Raw genomic sequence first — 22,659 nt, 5'->3', positions numbered from 1 at the left:
AGTCTCTACCCACTGCTGCAAACTGGCTTGAAGCCCACGTTTTTCTGTCAGATTTGTTTATCCATTTTTATATCCCACCAGCTTCTACTGCTGATAGAGAAGGAAAATCATTTTTCTTCCTACAGAAATTCTGTTCCTTAGAAAATTAAGGCAAGCACATCCAGCTTTGCCTAAAAGCAGCTTACAGGAATGGCACATTTATTACTGTAATTAGTTATTTTCTTATGTAAAAGACCTGTAAGGTTTATTAAATTGGTGATCCTCTTAATGTTAAAATTAACAATGAGACTCTCAAGTCTCCTATTACATACTAAAGTGATTGTGTGCTGGGTAACAGTCAGTCAGCCAAGGATAAGTTTATTTAAGGGTATAAATATTGTCCTTGTTTTTCTTCAGTGAGTGGGTGTGTGTGTTCTGTACAGCTGCGGGACAGTGGACTTAAAGCATTGCTTGTGTTCAGGGCTGTGGAAGGCGCGACTGGGGCAGCGAGTGTCCTGGCTTCCAAACGTATTCAGTATTGTTCACAGAGTCACAGAATGGTTTGAGTTGGAAGCGACCTTAAAGCTCATCCAGTGCCACCCCCTGCCCTGGGCAGGGACACCTCCCACCAGCCCAGGTTGCTCCAAGCCCCGTCCAACCTGGCCTTGAACCCCTCCAGGGATGGGGCAGCCACAGCTTCTCTGGGCAACCTGGGCCAGGGGCTCACCACCCTCACAGCAAAGAATTTAATTTCTTCCTGATATCTAACACAAATCTCCCCTATTTCAGTATAAAACCGTTCCCCCTCGTCCCGTGGCTCCCCTCCCTGCTCCAGAGTCCCTCCCCAGCTTTCCTGGAGCCCCTTGAGGGACTGGAAGGGGCTGGAAGGTCTCCCCGGAGCCTTCTCTTCTCCAGGCTGAACCCCCCCAGCTCTCTCAGCCTGTCCTCCCGGCAGAGGGGCTCCAGCCCTCCCAGCATCTCCGGGGCCTCCTCTGGCCCCGCTCCAACAGCTCCGTGTCCTTCTTGTGCTGAGGACTCCAGAGCTGGATGCAGTGCTCCAGGTGGGGTCTCACCAGCGGAGGGGCGGAATCCCCCCCTCGCCCTGCTGCCCACGCTGCTGGGGACGCAGCCCAGGGTGCGGGGGGTTTCTGGGCTGCCAGCGCACGTTGCCAGTTTGTGTTCTCATCCCCGAACACCTCAGGGCTGCTCTCAATCCATTCTTCTCCAGCCTGTAGTTGTGCTTGGGATTGCCCTGACCCACGTGCAGGACCTTGTGCTTGGCCTTGTTGAACATTATGAGGTTCTTGTGGGCTCAACTGTCTTGAAATGGGGAAGCTCGCTCGTAATAGCTGCAGCATCCCTCTTCCAAGGGCAGTGCTGGAAACAGCAGGAATTCGTCTAGGTGCGGAGAACATGCTCTACTCCGGTCCTAGGTAAGCCGCAGAGCCGTTGGCTGGATGAATGCAGCTGTCTATGGTGTACATCTGCCCCTGAGCCAGGGTCATCCTGGGTTCCCTCTGTCAAGGGAGAAATAGATATGCCTCCAACTTGATTTTTTTATGCTAATCTGGTTGTCTGAAGTAGGTGAACGGGACCCAAAGTGCTGGTTTATCTCCAGTGACTATAAAAGTAGCCTCGGGTAGACAACACACTTGTAGCTGCATACAATGAACGAGATGAATGACTCCCTCTAGCGCTGTTGCTATTAGTTAATGAATACAGGCATGCTGAATGACTTCGACTTCTTTACTGCAGGTCTTTTATGATGTGGTGAAGCACATGTAAATTTGACCCATGTCAAGCTAAAATGAGAGCTTCAGGGAAGGGGATAAGGAATATTCCCCCATTGTGCGTCCTCTCTGTGGGCTGACAGCTTGAATTGTAATTGTCTGAAGTTTTGGGGACAAGGACCAAGTTGTTTCTGTATTTCACACTGCTGCGTACAGCTGTATTCTGTTATGTGTAACAGCTTTTGGACTGATCATCTGTTCAGAGACCTTTTGGTGAGCCAGCTTGGAAGTGTTGGTACTGATCTGGATCAGGGAAGTTGTCTGTTTACTCCTGTTATTAAAAAATGGATTTTATGTAATACTTTCTTGTTCCAGGCCTGTAAGGGAAGGAATACTGAAGTGCCTTTTTTCCTCTTGCTTGAGCATTCACTATTTTGGACATTATTCATGTTTTGTAGTGCAGAAAAAGCTCACTCAACTGCTCTCGCCCCCATCGCTAATGAGCTGTCTCTGCCCAACAGCGGGGACCAATATTTTTGTCCTCCTGCTCTGTGAGGTCTGTGCTGATCTTCTGTTTCATTACTGCTCCCTTCAGAAAAGCCTCCCTTAAAGCCCCTCATTCCTCTAGAGCTTGGGGCCAGCACGGCAAGAGAACCGCGTGGGACCACGTGTTTGAGATCCCCCGTGATGGGGAATGGGGAACGCAGAGCTCCCGGCTTATGAAAGAGCAGCTGGAGGAAGGAGAGGATGGGAAAGCATGACAGAACACGTGAACAAAAGGGAGTTTGGAGTTCTGGCCTCACTAAAGTAGATGAATTTTAGTGATTAAGGAATTTTAATATGTTCATGCACTTATACCAATAGCTTCGAATGTCTTTTTTTAAAAGCTTGCCTCCCACATATAAGCAGCTTTGTCATTAACTCGATTTTCCCCTGTAAGAGCTATCCAGCTTCCTCCAGTGCCTCTGCCTGAATCGAAGTGCACAGATGTTGGGAAAATCAGGTACTTAATGAGGAGTCCAAGTGTGGGATTTAGGAATGTATTTTAGACTCCTACCTCTGAAAATCTCCTCTTTAGAAACCCGAAGTAGGAATGAATGAAATACTGGATCGCGCAGTTATTACTAAGAATTAGCGAGGCTCTGCAACGTGGTTCCGGAAGAGCTGATCACACACTAGATCGTAATCCTGAGGTTCGGTCTTCCTTGGTAAAAAGGCAGAAGTACAACTTCTAGCACATTGGAGATTTCAGCTGTGTTTGCACATATATGTAAAAATACATGGGCTAGTGCTTAGCAGGCAGCAGTCCCTAGCATGCAGTGAAATTTTAAGTTGTTTTTCTTTCTTTTTTTTTTTTGCAGGCAAGAGGTGCAGATATCCCTGATATTGCAGGGGAGCTGGCGCTCCGGACCTGCGGCAGCACAGCAAGTATGAAAGTGAAGAATGTGAAAAAGTAAGAGCAATGTTCTTTGATTTTCCTCTCTCTGCTGGGCTTCCGGTTTTGGTATCCTGGGTTTTAGCTATTGTGCTGCCATACAGCCAGGGCGTTCGGCAACAATTTCTGATAATACCTTCATCAGAGCAACGGAAATCCATGTGAAACTAAGTAAATTGTAGCTAATGTAGTCTAAAACTGGGGATGCGTGAGGTTTTGTTGGCTCTCCCACCTGTTCCTCGCTGTAGAAGCAAAGCTTGTTAGAGCTGAATCTCACTATTACTGTACTTTTAAATTTTTGTGATTTCTTTCTGAAACTGATTAATTTTAAAAAAAGAACATGTATATATAAAAACCTAAAGAGAAGCCCAGGCAATGTTTAAATGAGATAATTTTCCCTGTCTCCCTGTGCTCTGGGAAGCTAAACCAGGACAAGTGGGTGGCCTAGATATATTTTTCATTTGATATTTTTTCTCTTTTCATTTTCTTTTTTTTTTTTGCATTTTGCCCTGTACTTCTTCATTTGAACGAGTTTTGCACTTTTATTTTTAGGGGTATTTTTTTCTTCTCTGATCTCCCAGATTTTTTTTTTTCCTGTGGGCTGACACACTCTCTCTCTCTCTCTCTCTCATTCTCTCCCAGAGAATGTAAACCAACTTATTCTGCTTACAGCTAAGGTTTCAAACCTCTAACCCGCAAAGGGGATCAAAAGTAATCAATATGACTTGACTCGTCTTTGCTCAGAGTGCTGACTTGAGGACCAGAACTCCCCGATATTGATTGATGGGTGCATTCAGCTCACCTCTCTGTAGTGCTCTGATGCTGTAAGGGAAATGGCTCTTTGTTCTAGCGCTGAGCAGCCAGATGCTGCATCTCACTTCCCACTTCTATTCCCGTGGGAAGAGAGAGCTAGATAATGACAATCTCATTGGCTCACCACCAGAAATATCTATAGGAGTCTATAATAGCTTCAGCAGAAGCAGGAGCATGTTGCAGAGCCAGAGGATCTCCCCGTCAGCCGTCATTGTAACTGGAGACACTTGGGAATAATTATGCCTCACTTTTGAATTTTAAAAAGGCAAAGGATAAATAGCGTTTGTTCTGCACCCTCAGATACATCAACCCGGGACTGATGGGCTGTGATGCCTTTCACAGGTAAAGTTCTCCTTTCCTATGTGTCTCGTGTAAGGCTGTTTATTTGCACTGCAAAAATGCTTTTGTGAAGGTAGAGTGGCTTGTCCCTGCACCATTTCTTAAAGATGTGGGCTTTGGTGTTGATGAAATGCCACACAATTCTTTAAGGATGCAGTTTAGTTTTCCTTTTTCACTCAGTTCCTTTCTCCACTGTTTTGATGCATCACATCCGCAATCCCTCCGTTCCCTCGGCTTTAGGATGAGAAAGTCGTCCTTATTTTGTATCAGTAACTGCAGTTTGTACCTGTATTTGATGCTGAGCATTGCTTCAGTGATTTGCATCTATCTAATGACGTGCTTTTGATGTGCTTCAGGTTATCCTTTACAAAGGGTCATTTCCCGAAGATGGCTGAATGTGCACATTTCCATTATGAAAACGTGGACTTTGGCAACATCCAGGTGAGTTTCAGGTTTCTTTTATACACGAAACATTGTGTTTGGCTGCCAGCGAACCTGCTGGGGGAGGCGGTAGAGGGACCTCTGCTAAGCTTTGTTTAGTTTGTTGCAAAATGGTTAGTGATAAGAAGTTAAAGCAATAAGGTTTCTATTTGGAATTGCTTCCGTGTGCCGGGCCAGCATCTGTCCTCAGCCATGTGGTTTGAGGTTGGAGCTGATTTTATTTCCACTGGATTTGACCGATGTCACTGTTTTAAGACTGCATCAAACAGTCATTGTTGAGTCAGCTGTAATAACTGCATGCGTATTTTTAGCTTGTGTGTGTATCTTTAAACAATTGTGTGCAAGTATTTATGTAAATATAAATAATTCAATTTCATCCCTTCTCTTCACGTTATCCCGGCTCTGCATTGTGCATTGCAGTAGCTGTGTCATCAGAATACATGAAACTGCTAGTCAGCCCGAGTTGCGTTTCTGGAAGTGTGCAGGCTTCGCTCCTTTGTGATCCATCCCTCAGAAATACAGGCAGAAGCATTTTTCATTGAGCAGCACCGGGGAGGGCTGGGAACCAAGAAGCGCTGCCACTTTCTCATAAACAGGGCACATCTTGTTCTGCACTTAGAGAAGCAGGAATGCCTCCAGCATCTGCCAGCCTTCTAGCCAAAAAGAGGTTACAACCTTTTCATTTGTAAAACATTTCCTGTAATATAGAGTGAATTATTTACAGCCTTTCATCTTTCCGCACTTGACAGTTTTGCGAGCGGAATTATGCATCTGGTTTTTTTTTTCTGTCTCTGAAATTGTGACTGAGAAGGGGTTTGGGTCCTATTCAGGGCTGGTACCTGCTGTTGTTCACACTTAGTGGCTCTAAGTAGGTCCATTCTGCTGAGCAGGGGATGTTTGTGCACTGGTGCACACACATACACGGACAAAGGCAGAGCCAGTTAGACAAAATACCGGGTTTCAGAGGACACCAGTGCAAAGAGCTCAGTTCTTAACGAGGTCTCTGAGAGCTCGGTTCTTAACGAGGTCTCTGGAAAATGGGCTGCTGACGCAAACGGCAGCGGTCCTCAATCTTCAGAAGCAAAACTGTGTTTCTTTATTTTCAGTTTCTGTGTATAGGAATAGTGTGACTAAGCTACGTCCCTCTTTTTAGGCTCCTGGTAATTTTGTGATTTGACACCACTAATTTTTTGTCCGTTTTGGAGAGAAGTTTCATGTTGAGCAGGTGTTGAGCAGGTTTCTGTACACACACACAGAGGTTTTTTGCGTTGCGTGGTCCTCTGAGTTTTCCTTTCCATCATTCAGGACAACGCGCAAGCCAGGGAGAGATTACAACTTTTGCATGGCACTACTATTTAAAGCATTGAAGACAAATGATTTAATTCTTTTGTGGGTTTAAGCATTTCTTGGAATGTTTCAAGGCTGGCAGGGCATACTTGTAGGGTTGATACGCTGAGATTTTTGTGTTCGTGAGAGGGAGAAGTAAAATCAGAGAATACATTCTTTACAGATTTTCTTCCTGTTGTTTTGGTGACAAAGCTGGAGCGTGTTCTGGTGGGAAGCGTCCACGAGCCGGAGCTGGTGCTGTCTAGCACTCGCTCCTGTGGTGTCATTGCTGCTCCTACAGCTTTCCAGGCTCCTGCTCGGTTGTCCTCTGGGTCCGTGCCCCCTGGCACTAGCAGATCACCAACTGCTGTAACCAGAGGAGTGGTCCGGCTCAAAAACAACTGGGAAAGGATGTAGCCCAGGAAGAAAAAGTTGTTGAGCCACATCAGGCCCCTGAGCTGTTTCCTCTCACAGGTTGGGAAGCCAGGAGGAGAACGGTGGACAATGGCAGCACAGTCATAAAAGTGTGACTCTGTGTGTGTTGGGGGGAGTCACTTCTCTGTTTCCACCACCGTGACCTCTGAAAAACTGTACGTGCTTAACTATTCGTGTACCTAAAGCAAAACATGTGCTTTAAAACGGTGAATCTGCCTCTAATTACCAGCTCTGTGCCTCTCGTCCCTTCCTTTTTCTAAGCAAGCTTTCTGATAGATCCCCATGGTGTACTGATTTTTTTAATATGGATAAAAATACCTTAAGAACAGAGCTTTTCTCCTGAAATACAAAAGGGTAGGGCATTACAGTATCTCTGTAGTAGAAGACCAGTATTAACGGTAAGATAAATGAAAGCTATTAATACAACAGCAGTATTAGTTTACAGACCTAAAAATAGGTTCATCTAGGGCTCATGCATTTTAATCAGGTGGCATTCATGGGTGGCTCCTTTGTGCTTACAAGGTAGACCAGAGAATAGCAGTAGGTTGAAGTGACTTGGAAATGACAGCTTGGCACCTAATAGCGAATTACCAACTTGCATCTGAGGGATAGTGGGTGTAAACTCCTTTCAAAATCTATTCACTGTTAAAAATTTGCATAGTCAAAATGCAGTATTATCTGCCTGTGTCAGGAATTGTGTAATGCTGTCTATTAACAGCCTGGCCAAATTTCAGATTGTTTTGTAACGTTTATGTCACTTATAATATGGTCTCATGGTGTAATCGGTATTAATATCTTGGCATTTTACCTCATGAGATCATTTTAAATTAACTTTCTGCAATGTATAAAAAAGGACTTGTTCTCTTCTTATCCTAGCACCGTGCTAACAGAACTGGTTGCGTTTTGGGGTGCTTTTTCTCTTCAGAAAGGTTCTGCTCTACTTCTGCTTTCAACAGCAATGTATTTTAACCTTATCTGCCTCTGGCCAGCGAGACACGGGTTGCGTCAGCAGGAAATTGCAGGTTTCCCAGGCAAAGGTAGTTGGTGTCAAAGCTGTAGTTAGAGGATGGCCCTTACAGATTTGCGTCAGTGCCAGAAATTCACTGGCGTTTTGCTGAAACACCTTACATTTATTACTGCATCTGTTTTTTAAGGCTACATCCTTGATTTATCATTTCACCATGAAAAGCCAGGTTCTGCATAACAGATTTATTTTAGTCTAACATGGGATAAATGTTTAGGAGCCTCGTTAGCAGGAGCAGAGCTGTGGTTCAGCCTTGCTGTGGCCTGTGTCTCCCAAACGAGATGTTAGTAGGCTGTGGCTAGATTAGGATTACTCGGCATCGGTTAGGTTGGTTCTGTGGGCTTTGTAGAATAGTTTGTGTTGGAAGAGACCTGTAAAGGTCATCTAGCCCAACCTTCCTTCTCTCCTAAGCTCTGCTGCCTTTCCACAGTTCTTGGCTAACATCTGCTTGTGCTGCCTCTCCTCTCTCTCGAGCACCAAAACTCAATTAATTCATCGACAAAGCAGAGGTTGATTGCACACACAGTTCTGTACGGGGCATCTCGGTGTCCAGTGAAGCACTCAAGTATAGAGTTGGAAGCCCTCAGCATCTCTTCCAGGTATATTAAGGCAGAAGACCTCACTGTGCATCTAACTTCAGAAGGGCCTAAGCCATTCCAATGTAACATAAAATAAGTTCACAATCAGTTCCTAAGGCAGCTTATTAAATTTAAGCATCATTTCAGGGCCTGCTAGTTGGAAAGCTTCCTTCTCAGAGGCTGGAGGTGTTGCAGCCCGGTGCGGGGCACTGCAGACAGCGGCATTAACACGGCCAGAGCTGGTGTGCACACACCAAACAGCGCGGCATCGGCCAGAGGCCCGGGGGAGTTGAAGTTCGCTGCCCGAGCGTGGTGCTCAGCCCCTGCTAAGGTGATTGTGTGTCCCCGGTTTTCTGTTCTCGCTGTAGAGCTCTCCACGTGTAAATGGAGTGTCTCAGCACAGCAGTCATGTCACATAGTCTCCCTGTCTTTTAGGGAGCTTTAGGGCTCGTTAATACATAGGAATGGAACTATTTCAACAGCCCCCCCTGTGTCGCTGAGTCGCTCAAAGGAGAATAATTCCCGCCCTGCAATGGTGCAAATGTCATTTTACTTAGTGCTGTGTGCCATTCATATAAACAGGAGAAATAGTGATCAGGTATTCTGTAAATATCTTTACTTCCTGCCAGAAATAAAGACTTTGTTCTTCACTTGAAAGAATTAAGACATTATCTTTAGCCGAGTAGGTTTTAGTAATGGAATATGGAGAGCTGATCAGCTCTGTGTTTCCCAGATAATATTCTTTGCTCCCTGACAACCCCATTGCTAGAGGAGAGACCGTGCTGTAACGCACATCCCTATCGCTTCAGCAATCTTGCATTTCACAGAGCTTTACCCCTTCAAACAGCAGGGTCTGTCTCTCCGTGTTTGCGTTCATGTAGCTGCCTTCTAAAAATAAACCCCGGTCGGAACAGGGTTGGATTCCGGTGCATGGAAGATCCTCTCCTTATCTGTTAAGCCTTGGCATTGTGAGTGGCAGGAGGGTGTTATCAGCGGTAAAGGAAGTATTTGAACCAGAATCATTTCCGCCTGCGGAGGCATCAGCTGCCAGGAATTCCTGTTAGGAACTCGCAGCGTTGTTTGCTCTGCGAATGCCCTTGGCGGGCTGCAGCCTTCCAGCCAAGGCGATGGGCTGCCTGCTTTCAGTGGTGCCTGTGGTTTGCCCCTGGAATTGTATTTCTCTCTTGTGTTTGAAGAGTTAGAAGCGTTGCAAAGAGCAGTTCAGTTCTTCTTCTGCCTTTTGTCAGAGAAGATATTTTTCGGGGCCATCTTCTTTTGGTTTGCCTTTTTATTTAATAACACTCCAGGGAAGGGGGTGCGGAGGGGCCACACAGGTGTCTGCGTTAATCATACAGTAAAATTTTGTCCTGAGATGGATTGCAAAGGAAACAAAAATGGGAAAGCCTGCCCCAATGCCCTCCTCTGGAGTTAAGCAGGGTAGTTTACGATGTTTCTGACACCGCTAAAAGCAGCCCTCCACATAGACGGGCTGGAAACAGCAGGAGTGGAGGAGTGCTCCCTTATCTGTGTGCGGGAGAAGTTGGACACCTCGGCTCAAATCTTCCATCGGTGATTTTAAACGAAGCCTGCTCACTGCTTCCAGTGTAGGAGGGCTTGTTCATTCCCCCAGCTCTTCTGCGTGCATGATAATTTTCAGTATCTTGGCAGCCATGAGCAGCTACGGGCTGTAATGTCTTCATTTATTCCACTCATTTGCAAAGTGTTTAAAAAGAAAAAAAAATATTTATTTTAAAAAGTGAAACATGAAACAGCAGTCCCTTTGCCCCAGTCCTTTTTACGAGATGTAAATACATAGTAAAATCACAAAAACTGGCCTGAATTTGGCTGTGTATTGGTGCTCTGAAAGACAATTTTGCTGGGTTTTGCTTTGTCTTTATGAATATATGAGGGGTTATAACACGTATACCCACGTTGCATACCGAGCGGTGCTCCTTTTTAACCTTTCATCTCTGGATGCTGTTAATCTTCCCCCAAAATGCCTTTGACGTGTTCTGATAAATTATGTTCCTCTTGTTTAGATCAAGACCCCTCCTATTCCCCGTATGGTCTTTTCCCTCTGGTTTCTTTACAATTGCCTTCTGAAGTGGTAGGGGAGATGTTGCAAGGGCTGCTTTAAGGACATGGGTATATAGAAACAACTATGTTCATAACGTAGGTGGAAACGGCTTCTATTAACAATTCCAGTTGCAACTCCCTGAAAATTGGCACAGTCTCCTGCCAAGATCAACAGATTTTTCAAATTTGGAGTCTCCAGGCCAAGCTTCTCAATGCCAAAAAAGTCAGGAAAATATGCGAGTAAGTTCACCTTAGTTTTTGGATTCTTCTGTTTCCTGATCTTGCGTCCAACTTGCCACCGACTCCTCAGAAAAATTCGTCCTTGGAACAAGATCACACCTGTGAAATTCCAGCTTGCTTTTGGGTTTCTTCCAGTGAAATGGGGAGAACTCCAGCACGGGCTTTATAGTGGAAGGGTAACATCAAGTGTGGAGGGTATCTCTACGTGAAACTTCACTATTGCTGTTTTACGGTTTATTGACTACTTGTTTTACAGTTGGAGGTTGCTGTTGAGAAAGCGAACAGCCTTATCAGTGAGCCAGCTTTAATGGGCAGGATTCATGTAAATTGTCTACCAGTTCTTAAAACCTATTCAAAAAATTGCAGGATATCATTTCAAGGCTGAGCTGGTCCTTCCTCTGCCATCGCTTTGCTGAAGGAGTTTGCGATCCTCCAAGAGAAAAGGGGGAATTGCTGGTGTTCCCTGTGGCTTTAGCTGCTAAATCGTTCTTAAAGCATGTTATAGGCTTTGTTCTCGTCTTCTTCCCCTTGACTAACAGTTACCAGAATCAATAATTTATAAATGTGTTTATCTTTTTTTATAAAGTAAAAGGCAGTTTGCCTGCCATTACTCAACTGGCTGGTTATTGAATTGCCTGTCATAGGGAGGAAAGGGTTTTTCTGTTAGTGTTTATCTAGATTAGCTCCGTCTGGTTCCATGTCTGTCTGTATTTTAAGCTGATCATCTAGGTGTATAAATTGAAGGGTAGACTATAACTCACAAATAATGGTTAATAGCAAATGAGATTTTACCCGTTGATTCAGTTGAACAGGTATTGCTGCTTTTTTTTTTCTTCTCCTTTTGCCTTTGGATGTTTCCGTGAGTTTCTCCGCTCTGTGCATGGCACGGGAGAACAGTCCCAGCGCGGGGCTTCCGTGCCTGGGACAAAATGCCCAATCCAGGATGCTCTGTTTATGGAAGGATTTTGAGTATTCCCTGTCGCTTTCCATGTTTCTTCTCTCCCTTATTAGTACGAGAGAGGTCACTGTGCAAAGTTGGATGAGCATTTTCTCAGACTTGACCATCTCGAGCTAGGGATCTTCTCTTTTGGGCCAAAATGGTTTCAGGGAAATCTGTGCCTACTTGGCTCCTCTTTGCAACTGGGGACTTTGAAAACATTGACCTCCTGCCGGAATCCAGCTTATTTATGTCATCCCCTGCATTTCACACTGAAAATATAGCAAGCTTGTTTGTGGATTTTTAGTCTTTATTGGTGCATAGTGGCTATTTGATGGCACGAGTAAATCTTAAAAGTGACTGTAATAAGCCCAGCTGCTAGCTTTGGCATTGACCTCCTGCTGGTTGCCACCACCGTAAATCATCTTTAGCAGCGTGTCACAGAGATGTATAAAAATTGTTTTAATTAGTAACTGGAACAGAGTTGTGTTGGAAAATTTTTCTTCCCTGAGGTTTAATGACCTGAAAAAAAACAGAAAGATGTATTATATGTATAATTAAAATATATTAAAATTTTGAAAAGAATCCGTGGGCTCCAGGAAAATAAACCCTATTTCACTAGTGCTTCATACTTTGAAAGAGGATTAAAACCCTTATGTTTTTGTATGTAGTAAGCCGTACTGTTAACAGGAATGGTGTTAAAATGCAGCATAATATTGTACCCAGAGATCTGCAAGTGTGCCAAGCTGATGTGAGTTTAATAACTAGCAAACTTCATGTTGATACGATCCCTGAGATTTACAGGAGCAGGAGTGTGTTTTTATTCTCCGGTGGAGGTTTGTCACACCGGTGGATGTATTAGCTGTTAAAGCAAACAGCGCTGGGAACATTTACATTTTGTGTTTACTGTACCTCCTTACAAAAAGGGTAGTTTGTTTAGTTTGTGCTTATGTGCCAGAATTTTGAGGTTTGATGACAGAGTTGGCAGCTCAGGGGGAGCAAGTTATGCTACAGATTTTTAAACTGTTCATTCATCAGCTGAGCTTTCCAGTGCTGTGTGTGTACCTTTGTCCTGTAGTTATAAATGTTTTCATTCATTTCCTGGTGAAGGAATAGCGATAGGACATAACCTGATCTCTCAAAATTTGTATTCCTGACTGTCTTGGCTTTGAGATCTCTTGCTGGTTAAGGCGTCTGGGTTTGAGCAGACCAGATGTGCTCCATCTGTGTTGCCCAGTACGCTCTGCATCCTGCGGCCCGGCGGAGACCGGTCGCTTGTGATGGTTGCGTGATCCAGTTTCCAGGTAGTTTCCAGTCTTTGAATATCAACGCTGCTTTCCCAACTGCTTTGCTCAATAGTATAATCTCACACAAGGGCACGTGGTGTGATGAACTCAATGTTGTTCTCCCGTTATAAAATCAGGGAAGAGTTGTCTTTGAGTGCTCAGGAAAAAGCTTGTAATTGCACTCGTACTATCATAGGATCATGGAATGGTTTGAGTTGGAAAGGACCTTAAAGATCATCTCCTTCCACCCCCTGCCCTGGGCAGGGACACCTCCCACCAGCCCAGGTTGCTCCAAGCCCCGTCCAACCTGGCCTTGAACCCCTCCAGGGATGGGGCAGCCACAGCTTCTCTGGGCAACCTGGGCCAGGGGCTCACCGCCCCCACAGCAAAGAATTTCGTCCCAGTATCCCATCTCAATCTCCCCTCTTTCAGTGTAAAACCCTTCCCCCTCGTCCCATGGCTCCCCTCCCTGCTCCAGAGTCCCTCCCCAGCTTTCCTGGAGCCCCTTGAGGGACTGGAAGGGGCTGGAAGGTCTCCCCGGAGCCTTCTCTTCTCCAGGCTGAACCCCCCCCAGCTCTCTCAGCCTGCCATCTATCACATACCCTGATAATCTACCCTGCAAGGCAAGAAACTGCAGGGGAAAGCACTTGAACTAATGGTATTTAGATATTACACGTGAAAATGCTTGCTGTACTGAGAGGATCCTTACTGCAGCGTGTGTAGCTGCTCGTGTATCAGAGAGGATGTTTCCAGATGTGCTGAGCTGAGGCCCAAGTTTTGTTGTTTGTTTTACTTGCAGCAGAGAGGTTTGCGCAGAAGGTTTCCTGTGAACCCAAACTTTCCCAAGGGTCTGGATTCAGACAGATTTTCAGTTTAAAAGGGGAGGCATACACCCAGGCACATAGTTTCCCCCACACGTACTCTTACAATGTCCAGGAGGCGTTTGAACATGTTTGTAGACTTTGATGGCTTTGTTATTTTAGCCCTTGCCGTGGTGTGTGAGCAGAAGAAGGAGGCTTCTGCTTCCATGTCCTGCAGGCAAAGCTCCGACCTTTGGCTCCCCTGGGCGGCCGTACCAATGAGCTCTTTGATCTCCACTGAGCATTCCAAAGATATCAATTGCTTATTTCCTCTGACTCTTCATTTCTGGCCATTTTGTCCACAGAACCTGCAAATTCAGGTTGCTGTTTTCCTGGTAAAGCAGTTTAGAGTTGAAGATTTCCATTATATGGCATGTTTACCTATGGTTGTGGTTTTTAAAAATAAAATATTTACATGAAGAAGCATGTGATGCTCTCACTGCCTCGTCGAGACACCCTCTCCTTTTATATAGGGTGTATATAAAACCCTCTCAAGACACCCTCTCCTTTTATATAGGGTATATTTCTTCTTATAAAAGAAGAAACAACTTCTTTTATTTCTCTTGAAACTAACTGAACAAACTTTGTTTCTACTCAGCAGTCCTTCTTTCCATCCCTCTACCGTATGAATGAAACATTAATAAAAACTCAATTACTTGCTCTGGGACATATTTTTAAGGGGCAAGACCTCCCCTACCACCATCCTAAACTTCTTTCTATCAAATATTTTATTTCCCAGAAGGAGGAGAAGTTTGTTTAGGTTTGCATGCATAGGTTTAAAGCCCCATCAAATGTTTTTCTGGACGATCAGGGGTTGGTTTGTGAGTTGCAGTCAGAGGTGACACCTCCAAGAACAGAGCGAGCTTTTGGCACCATCACGCTCAGAATTCTGTCAGTAATAATTTAGAGGGAAGACTGTTGCTTAATAGATACCCACAAATCCGGTATTATAACATGTTGGAAATAAAAATACATGGTGCCATATACTTTATGTATGTCCAGGATCCATGAACCTGCCTTGCAGTTAATTCTGTTCTATTGGAAGACTGGTGAAGCTTATGAATATGGTTAGAAAACAAATCAGCTATTAGAAAAATCTCACTTTTGGGGTAGGTGGTATTGTCTGGTCCTGCCAATTTATGTTCAGATACTAACAAAAATTCTTATAAGTTACCTTGAAATCCAGTGCAGCTGTAGAATTGATCTTTATGGTGCTTGAGTGTTAACCTTATTTATTGCAAGTATGACATGTCATAACATTCAGGCTTTAAAATAACTGGTTTTGGACCAAGTTCCTAGTTACCAGCTTGAAATAGTTCCAGAAAACCAGGACAGCTTCTGTTATTTTTACAGTGTGAGTCCAGGAATTTACTTGGAAATGCTGGTAAACTTAACATTTCTTTATCTGCGAAGGCCTGCAGTAATGCTGGGGGAAGCAATCCTGAAGCGGGCAGGGAACCTGCTGGGAGCTGGAGCCTTGGGGACAAAAGGATTCTCATGGAAGAAAGGGAATGTCATCCCAGGCCAGTGTGCTGCTGCCTTGCTCAGGGCGGGAGACGCAGGATCCTTCGGGCGTAGTGACGATGTGAGGGCTCAGGAGCGTCAGAGCCCTTCCATGCACCCTCTCTTGTGGCTCAAGGTTTGATTTAATGTCAGGCTTTGCCATTTGTTTTAAAGCTAAATAAAAGCTAGATTGAGTTTGGAAACTCTTTTTGGAGAAGCGAGCTTTTAGGCTAGCGCATGCACTTTGAATTATTCATGCGTTTTAGCGGTAACACTAGAGCTGTGATGTGCACTTTGAACACACCCCAGACAAGCTGTGGTGGTTTTTATTTCCCCTGGTACATGGTCCCTGCATTTCTTTGAACTCTTTTAAGCCTCCCTATATCCCTCACTTTCCAGCTACTTTAAACTAAGTGGGGTTCAAAGTAAGCAGAAGATCTTTATAGAGCTGGCTGGGCTTGATGCTGAATCACAGGGCACCGTGGAGCTTTTGTCCTGGAGCGCTGCTTTCCCCTCGCAGCTGGCTTTAACTTTTCCTACCTATCTAATATCATAAAAATGAAGAATTTGAGCCATTCATTGACTCTCTTAGAGACAAGACAGAAAATAATGTTCGAATTTTCTATTATAATTTTAAGATAAACAAGGAGAGAGGGAAGACTTGGATTTCTAACAGCGAACTATCCACATGCTCTTATAATTCTTTGTTGTGTACCATATAGATGAATTTTTTATTTTTTATTTTCCCATTGAAAAGCAGTTAGGACGTGAATGTTGTATTATCTTTTCTGTTAGGGCTACAGCAGGTTGCTGTGATCAGACGAAGGATAAAAGAGCCACTGTAAAGCAAACCATATAATACTAAATCTCATTGCTGCCAGAGCATGCCCTTGAATTAAGAAGAGTCGGGACTGCAGCGCGGGTTTCACACAGCTGCTGCTGTGGGGTTCCTGCACTGTGTGTGGATATTCCCGAGTCCCACAAACAGACGAGCGTTCACACTGAAAGGAGCTCGTTCCGATGGCTGAAGACAGGCTGAGTTATGGAAGGGGCTGCAGCGTTTCACGTCTCCCGTGCGCTCATTAGACAGTCACTGCCTCGGCGCTTGCTGTGGAGGAACGTTTATTCTACACAGACTCGTTTTCTTTTGGAAACTAGTGAGTGATTAGTAAAAAACTCAATTGAAATACCAGTATAAGAAAGCAAAATAAGAATTTAAATTTTTCATTTGTCCACAACATGGAGCTGCTTGGGGGCCTCTTCCAGAAGTGTCCTGCATTTTGCTGTGGTGTACAGCAGTGCTTCCCTGTGTCCCGGCCCCAGTTTGTCATTGTAACCACTAATTGCTTGCCTCGAGACTCCAGGACCTGGCCATTTAGCTTGAGTTAATTAATGAGCAGCCTTTCACCTGCCCAGAGAGGAACTGAGCCATACCATTGCTGTGAGAGCAGCGTCAGTCCCTCGGGTGGCCGCAGGGGTGCTGCAGCAGCTGGGTTTGTGCTGTTGCTCTTTTCCTCCTGTTGGGTTTTAAACCTCGGGAATTTAGAAAACTCTGCCTTGAATTTTCTAGTTGAAGGTCAGGGCCTGTTTTCCCTGGAATCTGCAGAAAATGGCGCTGCAGGTTTAGGCCTCTCCATAGAGAACAAGTGTGTCAAAGGAACAAGTGTCTTAGGAGCTTCCAAAGAATCTGTTATACAGTGGCAGGGTTATACCAAACCTTTTATTTTACATAGAGTGCAATTAAATGCTTAAATGCAAAAGTAGAAGCTCAACTCCGCAATTCCAATGCGACGTTCTCAGTTAGAGTCTGCAGGGTGTAGACCTGTTTCCAGTGTCACCTGAGTTGTTGAAAACCCGCCTTCCTGAAACTGTCACCTGGGAAATGTAAAGGTTAAAATTTTCTTTGCAGATCTCTACTATTTTATCTTCTGCCTCTGGCACCTTAGGCACAATTTTCTAAATTAAAAATAGGGAGTTTCAAATCTGTCTGTGAGCCTTTATGCAGTTTGCCTGTATTTTTAACTATTGAAGCCCGTACTCTGGAGACACAAATTAAGATTTTGATAACGTGGATCAAAAAAACAAGGTATGATTTATGAACTTTTTCGCAAAAATGAAGTAATCGTATTTATTAAGCTTTTCCAGGATAATTTCTTTAACTCCATGAATTTAAGGCAATTCGCATTACTGTTCTTGCTGCCCTTCATTGAGTCAACATACGGAAGCTGCATTCTTTTATTTGCGAAAGCATTTTTCTCTCTCCTCTGGGATTTTGGAAATATACACAATATACTGCATTTACCACATGACACGAATGATCTGTGGCCGGCAAGAAATGGGGTAGTTCCTGTGTGTATTTGTGTTCTGGAAAATACGCTTTCATGAGCTCCAGTTGGCCATTCTGTGTCCGAGTTTGCAACACATTTACATATTTAGTGAACTAAGAGCTCCATTTCTAGTCAAAATTGAGCAGGAATCCATCTTTAGCATCTTGTGACTGACAAGGCCCAGAAAAGCTCTAAAAAAACCCCACCTCGCTTCGGTTTCTGGTAGCCATAAGGTTGTAATTAATATTTAAGAGCATGGGATGCTTTCCAGCTCAATGTAATGAGTTTGATTGTCCTGGACTGACAGCTGTGGTCTTTCTAAGATAATGTCTTTAAGAAAGAATAGCACTGAATTTATAGAATTGGATTAAAAATTGTGGGAATTTCAAAATAAGTTTCACTTTTCATCAGGGATTTTCCTGTGCGAGACTTCAAGTGTACACGTGTCTTTGAGCCTTTCTCAACGAGAGTGAAGAAACTTGTTTGTTTAAAGAAATGAGTTTCTCACATGATTGCTTAGGACTTAAGGTTTTCAACATGATTATTTCAGTCTTTTTCTCCAGCTAATTTATTTTCAGAACTGAAAATTGGTGACAGTGGTGTCAACTATTCCATTCTTAATGGCTGCATTATAGCAGCTTTGTGTTTGCTGAGCGGTGCCTTTCACCAGAATTAATGAGGCTGGAACCTTATATATCAACCATTCGGCAATTTCTGAACGGACGTTATGGAGACCTCAGGTGAAACGTCTAATTTTCTGTCTCTTAGAGATTTTCCTCGTTAATTTGGTTGAGGTAAAACTAAAACCAACCCGCTCATTTTAGGATTTTGGGGTGTGTTGCTGGAACAATGGTATCTACGTATCAGTACGTAACTCTCAAGGTTTTAGCGTCTCTGTTCTGGTTGGGAGAATGTTAATACTAACGAAAAAGATATTAATCCTGTTTTCACTCTCAGAATTGATAGATCCTGGGGGTTTACCAGGATGTGGCAGAAATGGGCCTTGGCTCCGTCCTTTGTCTTCCTCCTCTTCAGCACCCCCATCCCCAGTTATTACACAGCATTATCATAATTGCTGTCCATGTGCTAATGAGCGTGAGAGTAACCACACAGTTGTATTCTGGAAAACTTCCTTAATGGGTTCAGGATAATTTCATCAAATCATTTAACTCCTGTAAATGTCATTGAATGTTTTCACCATAAATACACTCAGGCCTTCCTACACAAGGTCTAATTGTCATGTAGCTGTATGATTATAGCATAATGTAAAATCTCATAGAAAACCACAGTGTGTGGGAGGGAGGGCTTTTACAGTGCCTTGTCTTAACTGATTTATGCTCCTTCTGCAACTAGTATAAATGTTTCTCTTGAATTTGGGCAATATTTACTTTTCAGAGAAGGTGAGCACGTGCAGCGTATAGTCACTTTTTTTTCAATATGTAGAAAATACGTAGGCCTTTGACCTGTTACGACTGTGTAGTTACTTGTCAGCTGTGTTTTGAATTCTGTATGCTAGTGTGAGCTGTGTGTTGCCTAAAGCCTGCAGATCCTCTGGGACACCCCTTTCTTCAAAGGAAAAAGGCGATACTGCAGAAGTTGTACAGGGCAGAGCACTGTCCCCCAGCATCCTCGATGGTGAATCACAGTGTGGGACTCATAGAATCACAGAATGGTTTGGGTTGGAAGGGACCTTAAAGATCATCTCCTGCCACCCCCCTGCCCTGGGCAGGGACACCTCCCACCAGCCCAGGTTGCTCCAAGCCCCGTCCAACCTGGCCTTGAACCCCTCCAGGGATGGGGCAGCCACAGCTTCTCTGGGCAACGTGGGCCAGGGGCTCACCGCCCTCACACCAAACGATTTCTTCCCCACATCTCATCTCAATCTCCCCTCTTCCAGTGTAAAATCCTTCCCCCTCGTCCCATGGCTCCCCTCCCTGCTCCAGAGTCCCTCCCCAGCTTTCCTGGAGCCCCTTGAGGGCCTGGAAGGGGCTGGAAGGTCTCCCCGGAGCCTTCCCTTCTCCAGGCTGAATCCCCCCAGCTCTCTCAGCCTGTCCTCCCAGCAGAGGGGCTCCAGCCCCCCCAGCATCTCCGGGGCCTCCTCTGGCCCCGCTCCAACAGCTCCGTGTCCTTCTGCTGTTGGGGACTCCAGAGCTGGACACAGTACTCCAAGAAGACACTGGCTGAGGCTGTAAGGAGACAGGACAGGTATGTAAGCAGCAGAAGACAAGAACCATGTGTGCGCGTGTGTTTGTGCACATGAAGAGCAGGAGAGATGCCATAAATACAAGCATTGTGATATCCCCTTGGAGTTTTCCTGTTAAAGCCAGGTGTTGTTCGTCTGGCTGAAGTTTTGATGCAGCATTTGGCTAAGGGGGGGAATTTTTTGTTTTGACTCCTGGAAAAACTTTTCTTTTTAGAAAATAGGTTTGACCATATACCTCTTTGCTCATTTTCCAGCCCCCTTTTCTCAGAAGGGAGTAGTTGAGGGGAAATGCTTCCATCTAGTCTATTCCGTGCTTTAGCACTTGCTCAAGTTTTTGTATAAAAATGCAAGTGGTGATATAAAACACATGTCAGTTTTGCACTGTGCCTTCGAACCCAGCTGTGGAACACGCACTTTCATTTTCTTTGTTTAAAAAAATAAGGCAGGGGACTTTGAGATGTGAAATCTTAAAACGTTCTTTCCCACACGCATGCACGCACCCGGGGGTGTGCAAAACTGTGCTCGCACCTTCTCCCCCCCGCCCCCGCCCTCCCCCCAGCTCAGTTTGGCAAAGCGATCGGCAAGTAGCTGAAGGCCGTATAGCTCTGGCCTGTGCCTGTATTATATTAAAATGTATTCAGCGGTCAGTTCAGTCACGGACTAACCTTTCTGTAAAACTGGGGGCTGTAGGCATGGCCGAACGCCAGAAGCGCCGGGTTTCACACAGCCTGATTGGTAAAGATGAGTAGTTGTTGATCTTTCCCACTTGTGGGGTCATGGGAGGAAATGGAGCAAGGTTCCCCTCAGCTTTTATCACTTCCTCCTGCCAACGAAGGGGAGATTATTTGCCTTCATTTGCTGCTCCTCTTGTCAGCAAGAGAAGTTGGTATTTAGCCAGATAATAAATAATGCTTTTCCTGGGGAAGGAGTTCTCAGATGTGGTTGTAGTAACGCTGCTTTTCCCCCCCCCTCGCTGCTTTCTGTTTTGGGCCTCGTCCTGCAAATTCTTGCTCAGAAAGATGTGATTTGCTTTCGTGTTTGCTTTTGCTTACAGTCTGTTTCTGAAGCTTTTTAAAAAGTTTTAATGGTGGCTGCTTATCTACTGAATGCTGACAGGTTCATTCATTTTTGTTGTATAAGGCTTTTGAAGACCCTGCAGACCAGACTTGCCATGGAAGTATGTACGTGCAGATTGGGTCAGCATTATTTATTCTCATTTATAGGGTCGACTTTATCATTTGCAAAGGTAGACTTTGTCATCTTGTTGATCTGGCTCTTTTCATCTGAGTCTAGAAGGGGACTGTGTACCTGTCGGCAGTGACTTGAAGAATATGGATCCCTCTATACTTCAGAGAATCATAGAATGGTTTGTACGGGAAAGGACCTTAAGAATCATCTTGTTCCACCCCCTGCCCCAGGCAGGGACACCTCCCACCAGCCCAGGTTGCTCCAAGCCCCGTCTAGCCTGGCCTTGAACCCCTCCAGGGATGGGGCAACCTGGGCCAGGGGCTTACCACCCTCACAGCAAAGAATTTCTTCCCCAGTATCTCATCTAAATCTCCCCTCTTCCAGTGTAAAACCCTTCCCCCTCGTCCCATGGCTCCCCTCCCTGCTCCAGAGTCTCTCCCCAGCTTTCCTGGAGCCCCTTGAGGGACTGGAAGGGGCTGGAAGGTCTCCCCGGAGCCTTCTCTTCTCCAGGCTGAACCCCCCCAGCTCTCTCAGCCTGTCCTCACAGCAGAGGTACTTGGTGACAGAGAGGTAAAAATGGGGACCGTAGAGTAAAGGCCAGGTTTTGCAGTGCTCCTGGAAGGTAACAATGACTGATTTGAACTTCAGAAACACATCAGGATAAGCTGAAATACTCTCCTGAGCCTATGGAATTCCTGGACAGACAAGTCTGTGGAAAGGAGGATGCTGGGAGGAGATTGTGTGTATCACCCATGGATAGTGTTGTCTTGCAGTTTCATGAATGCTGGTTTTCCTTCCTCCAACATCCCTTCCTTGCTGAGCAACGGGTCCCGCATCTTACAAGGCTGCATGCCAACAGAACTGCTTACAGAGGAGCCAGGGGATACAGTTCCTAATGAGATTTCAGATTTATTCGTGTCCTGCACCTCCAAATATGGTACAGCCAGACCTTCTAGGCTCTTCAGGGTATGTTTGTTTTACCCTTGTGTGCATTATCACGTTTTGTTTACGGTCTTTGCTTCTTGGAGCTTGGTTCCTTGTTGCTGGTGCTCTATAAATGCAAAGTAAGAAATGTTACTCAGCTCAGCACAGTTCTTGATTTGGCCTGTGCATTAAAAATAACACAAATACTTCTCTTCGGATGACTTGAAGGTGAGAAATCATAGCATAAACCTATCTCCGCTCCGTGTAAGAAAAGGTGCTTAGAAAATGTGGCAGTGAGACAGGATCAATGACTTCCTTACAAAAATTAAGCTTCTTATTGCCACAATACTCTTCCCCCCCATCAAAGTTATTATTTTGGGGTCTTTTTTGGTTGTTCTTTCTCCTCTCCTGCAACTCCTGCTGATATTTCAGGTAGATAAGGTGTTTTTTCCAGTGGCTTTGATTCTTATCAGTGTGGGGAAAAAAGTTAATATTGATTTAGTGGGGGAGAAAACAGAAAAAGTGAGTAAGAGACTATTAGCCTGGAATGACAGGACTGTATCAATTTTCAGTTCTCTCCAAGGAATAATATGCTTGTTTCCAGCAAACGGAAAAGTAGACTGTGACTAAAACTGTCACTGACCTCCCACAGAATTTAATGGATTTTGGAGCTCCGAGAAGAAAAGGCAGTCATAACTAACTCAGTGATTTTAATGCACTTTCCTTGAAAGTCAGCAGTTTTATGAAATGCCATATGCGGGAAGATAAAAAGTATATATATCTTATATAGCTGTAAAAAAAATTATATTCACTGGCTCAGTCTTTTTTTGACTATGGATGAATGCATTTCTCAATACGCTTCAACAATAACATATTATAAGTTTTTGGTGGTTTATAGCCTTAAAATATGCTGCCAGCCTATAAAATGAACCTGTTTGAAAATGATGGACGAAAACCGTAAAACAATCTCATTCTTGGCCCATTGAAGTGGCTTTTTTGGGTAAGTAGCTCCTGA

At 44.6% G+C, this 22,659-nt stretch overlaps 1 protein-coding gene across 6 annotated transcripts in view; it reads left to right on the top strand.

The window, feature by feature from the left end:
• Window positions 1-22,659, top strand: part of ARHGAP32 (Rho GTPase activating protein 32) — a 256,801-nt gene that overhangs the window by 113,261 nt on the left and 120,881 nt on the right. For 4 of the 6 annotated variants that reach the window (XM_074561425.1, XM_074561426.1, XM_074561431.1 and 1 more), the window contains exons 3-5: window positions 3,071-3,162; window positions 4,258-4,299; window positions 4,653-4,737. In XM_074561425.1, coding sequence (XP_074417526.1) covers window positions 3,071-3,162; window positions 4,258-4,299; window positions 4,653-4,737 — 219 coding nt within the window. The remainder of the gene's footprint in view (window positions 1-3,070; window positions 3,163-4,257; window positions 4,300-4,652; window positions 4,738-22,659) is intronic. The other 2 variants (XM_074561427.1, XM_074561423.1) reach the window with 1 other exon arrangement.

The sequence above is a fragment of the Larus michahellis genome, chromosome 17 (genome assembly GCF_964199755.1).
Source record: "Larus michahellis chromosome 17, bLarMic1.1, whole genome shotgun sequence".
In the NCBI taxonomy this organism is placed as follows: domain Eukaryota; kingdom Metazoa; phylum Chordata; class Aves; order Charadriiformes; family Laridae; genus Larus; species Larus michahellis.
The sequence above is the reverse complement of the archived record's forward strand: the minus strand, read 5'-3'. Positions and strand labels throughout refer to the sequence as shown.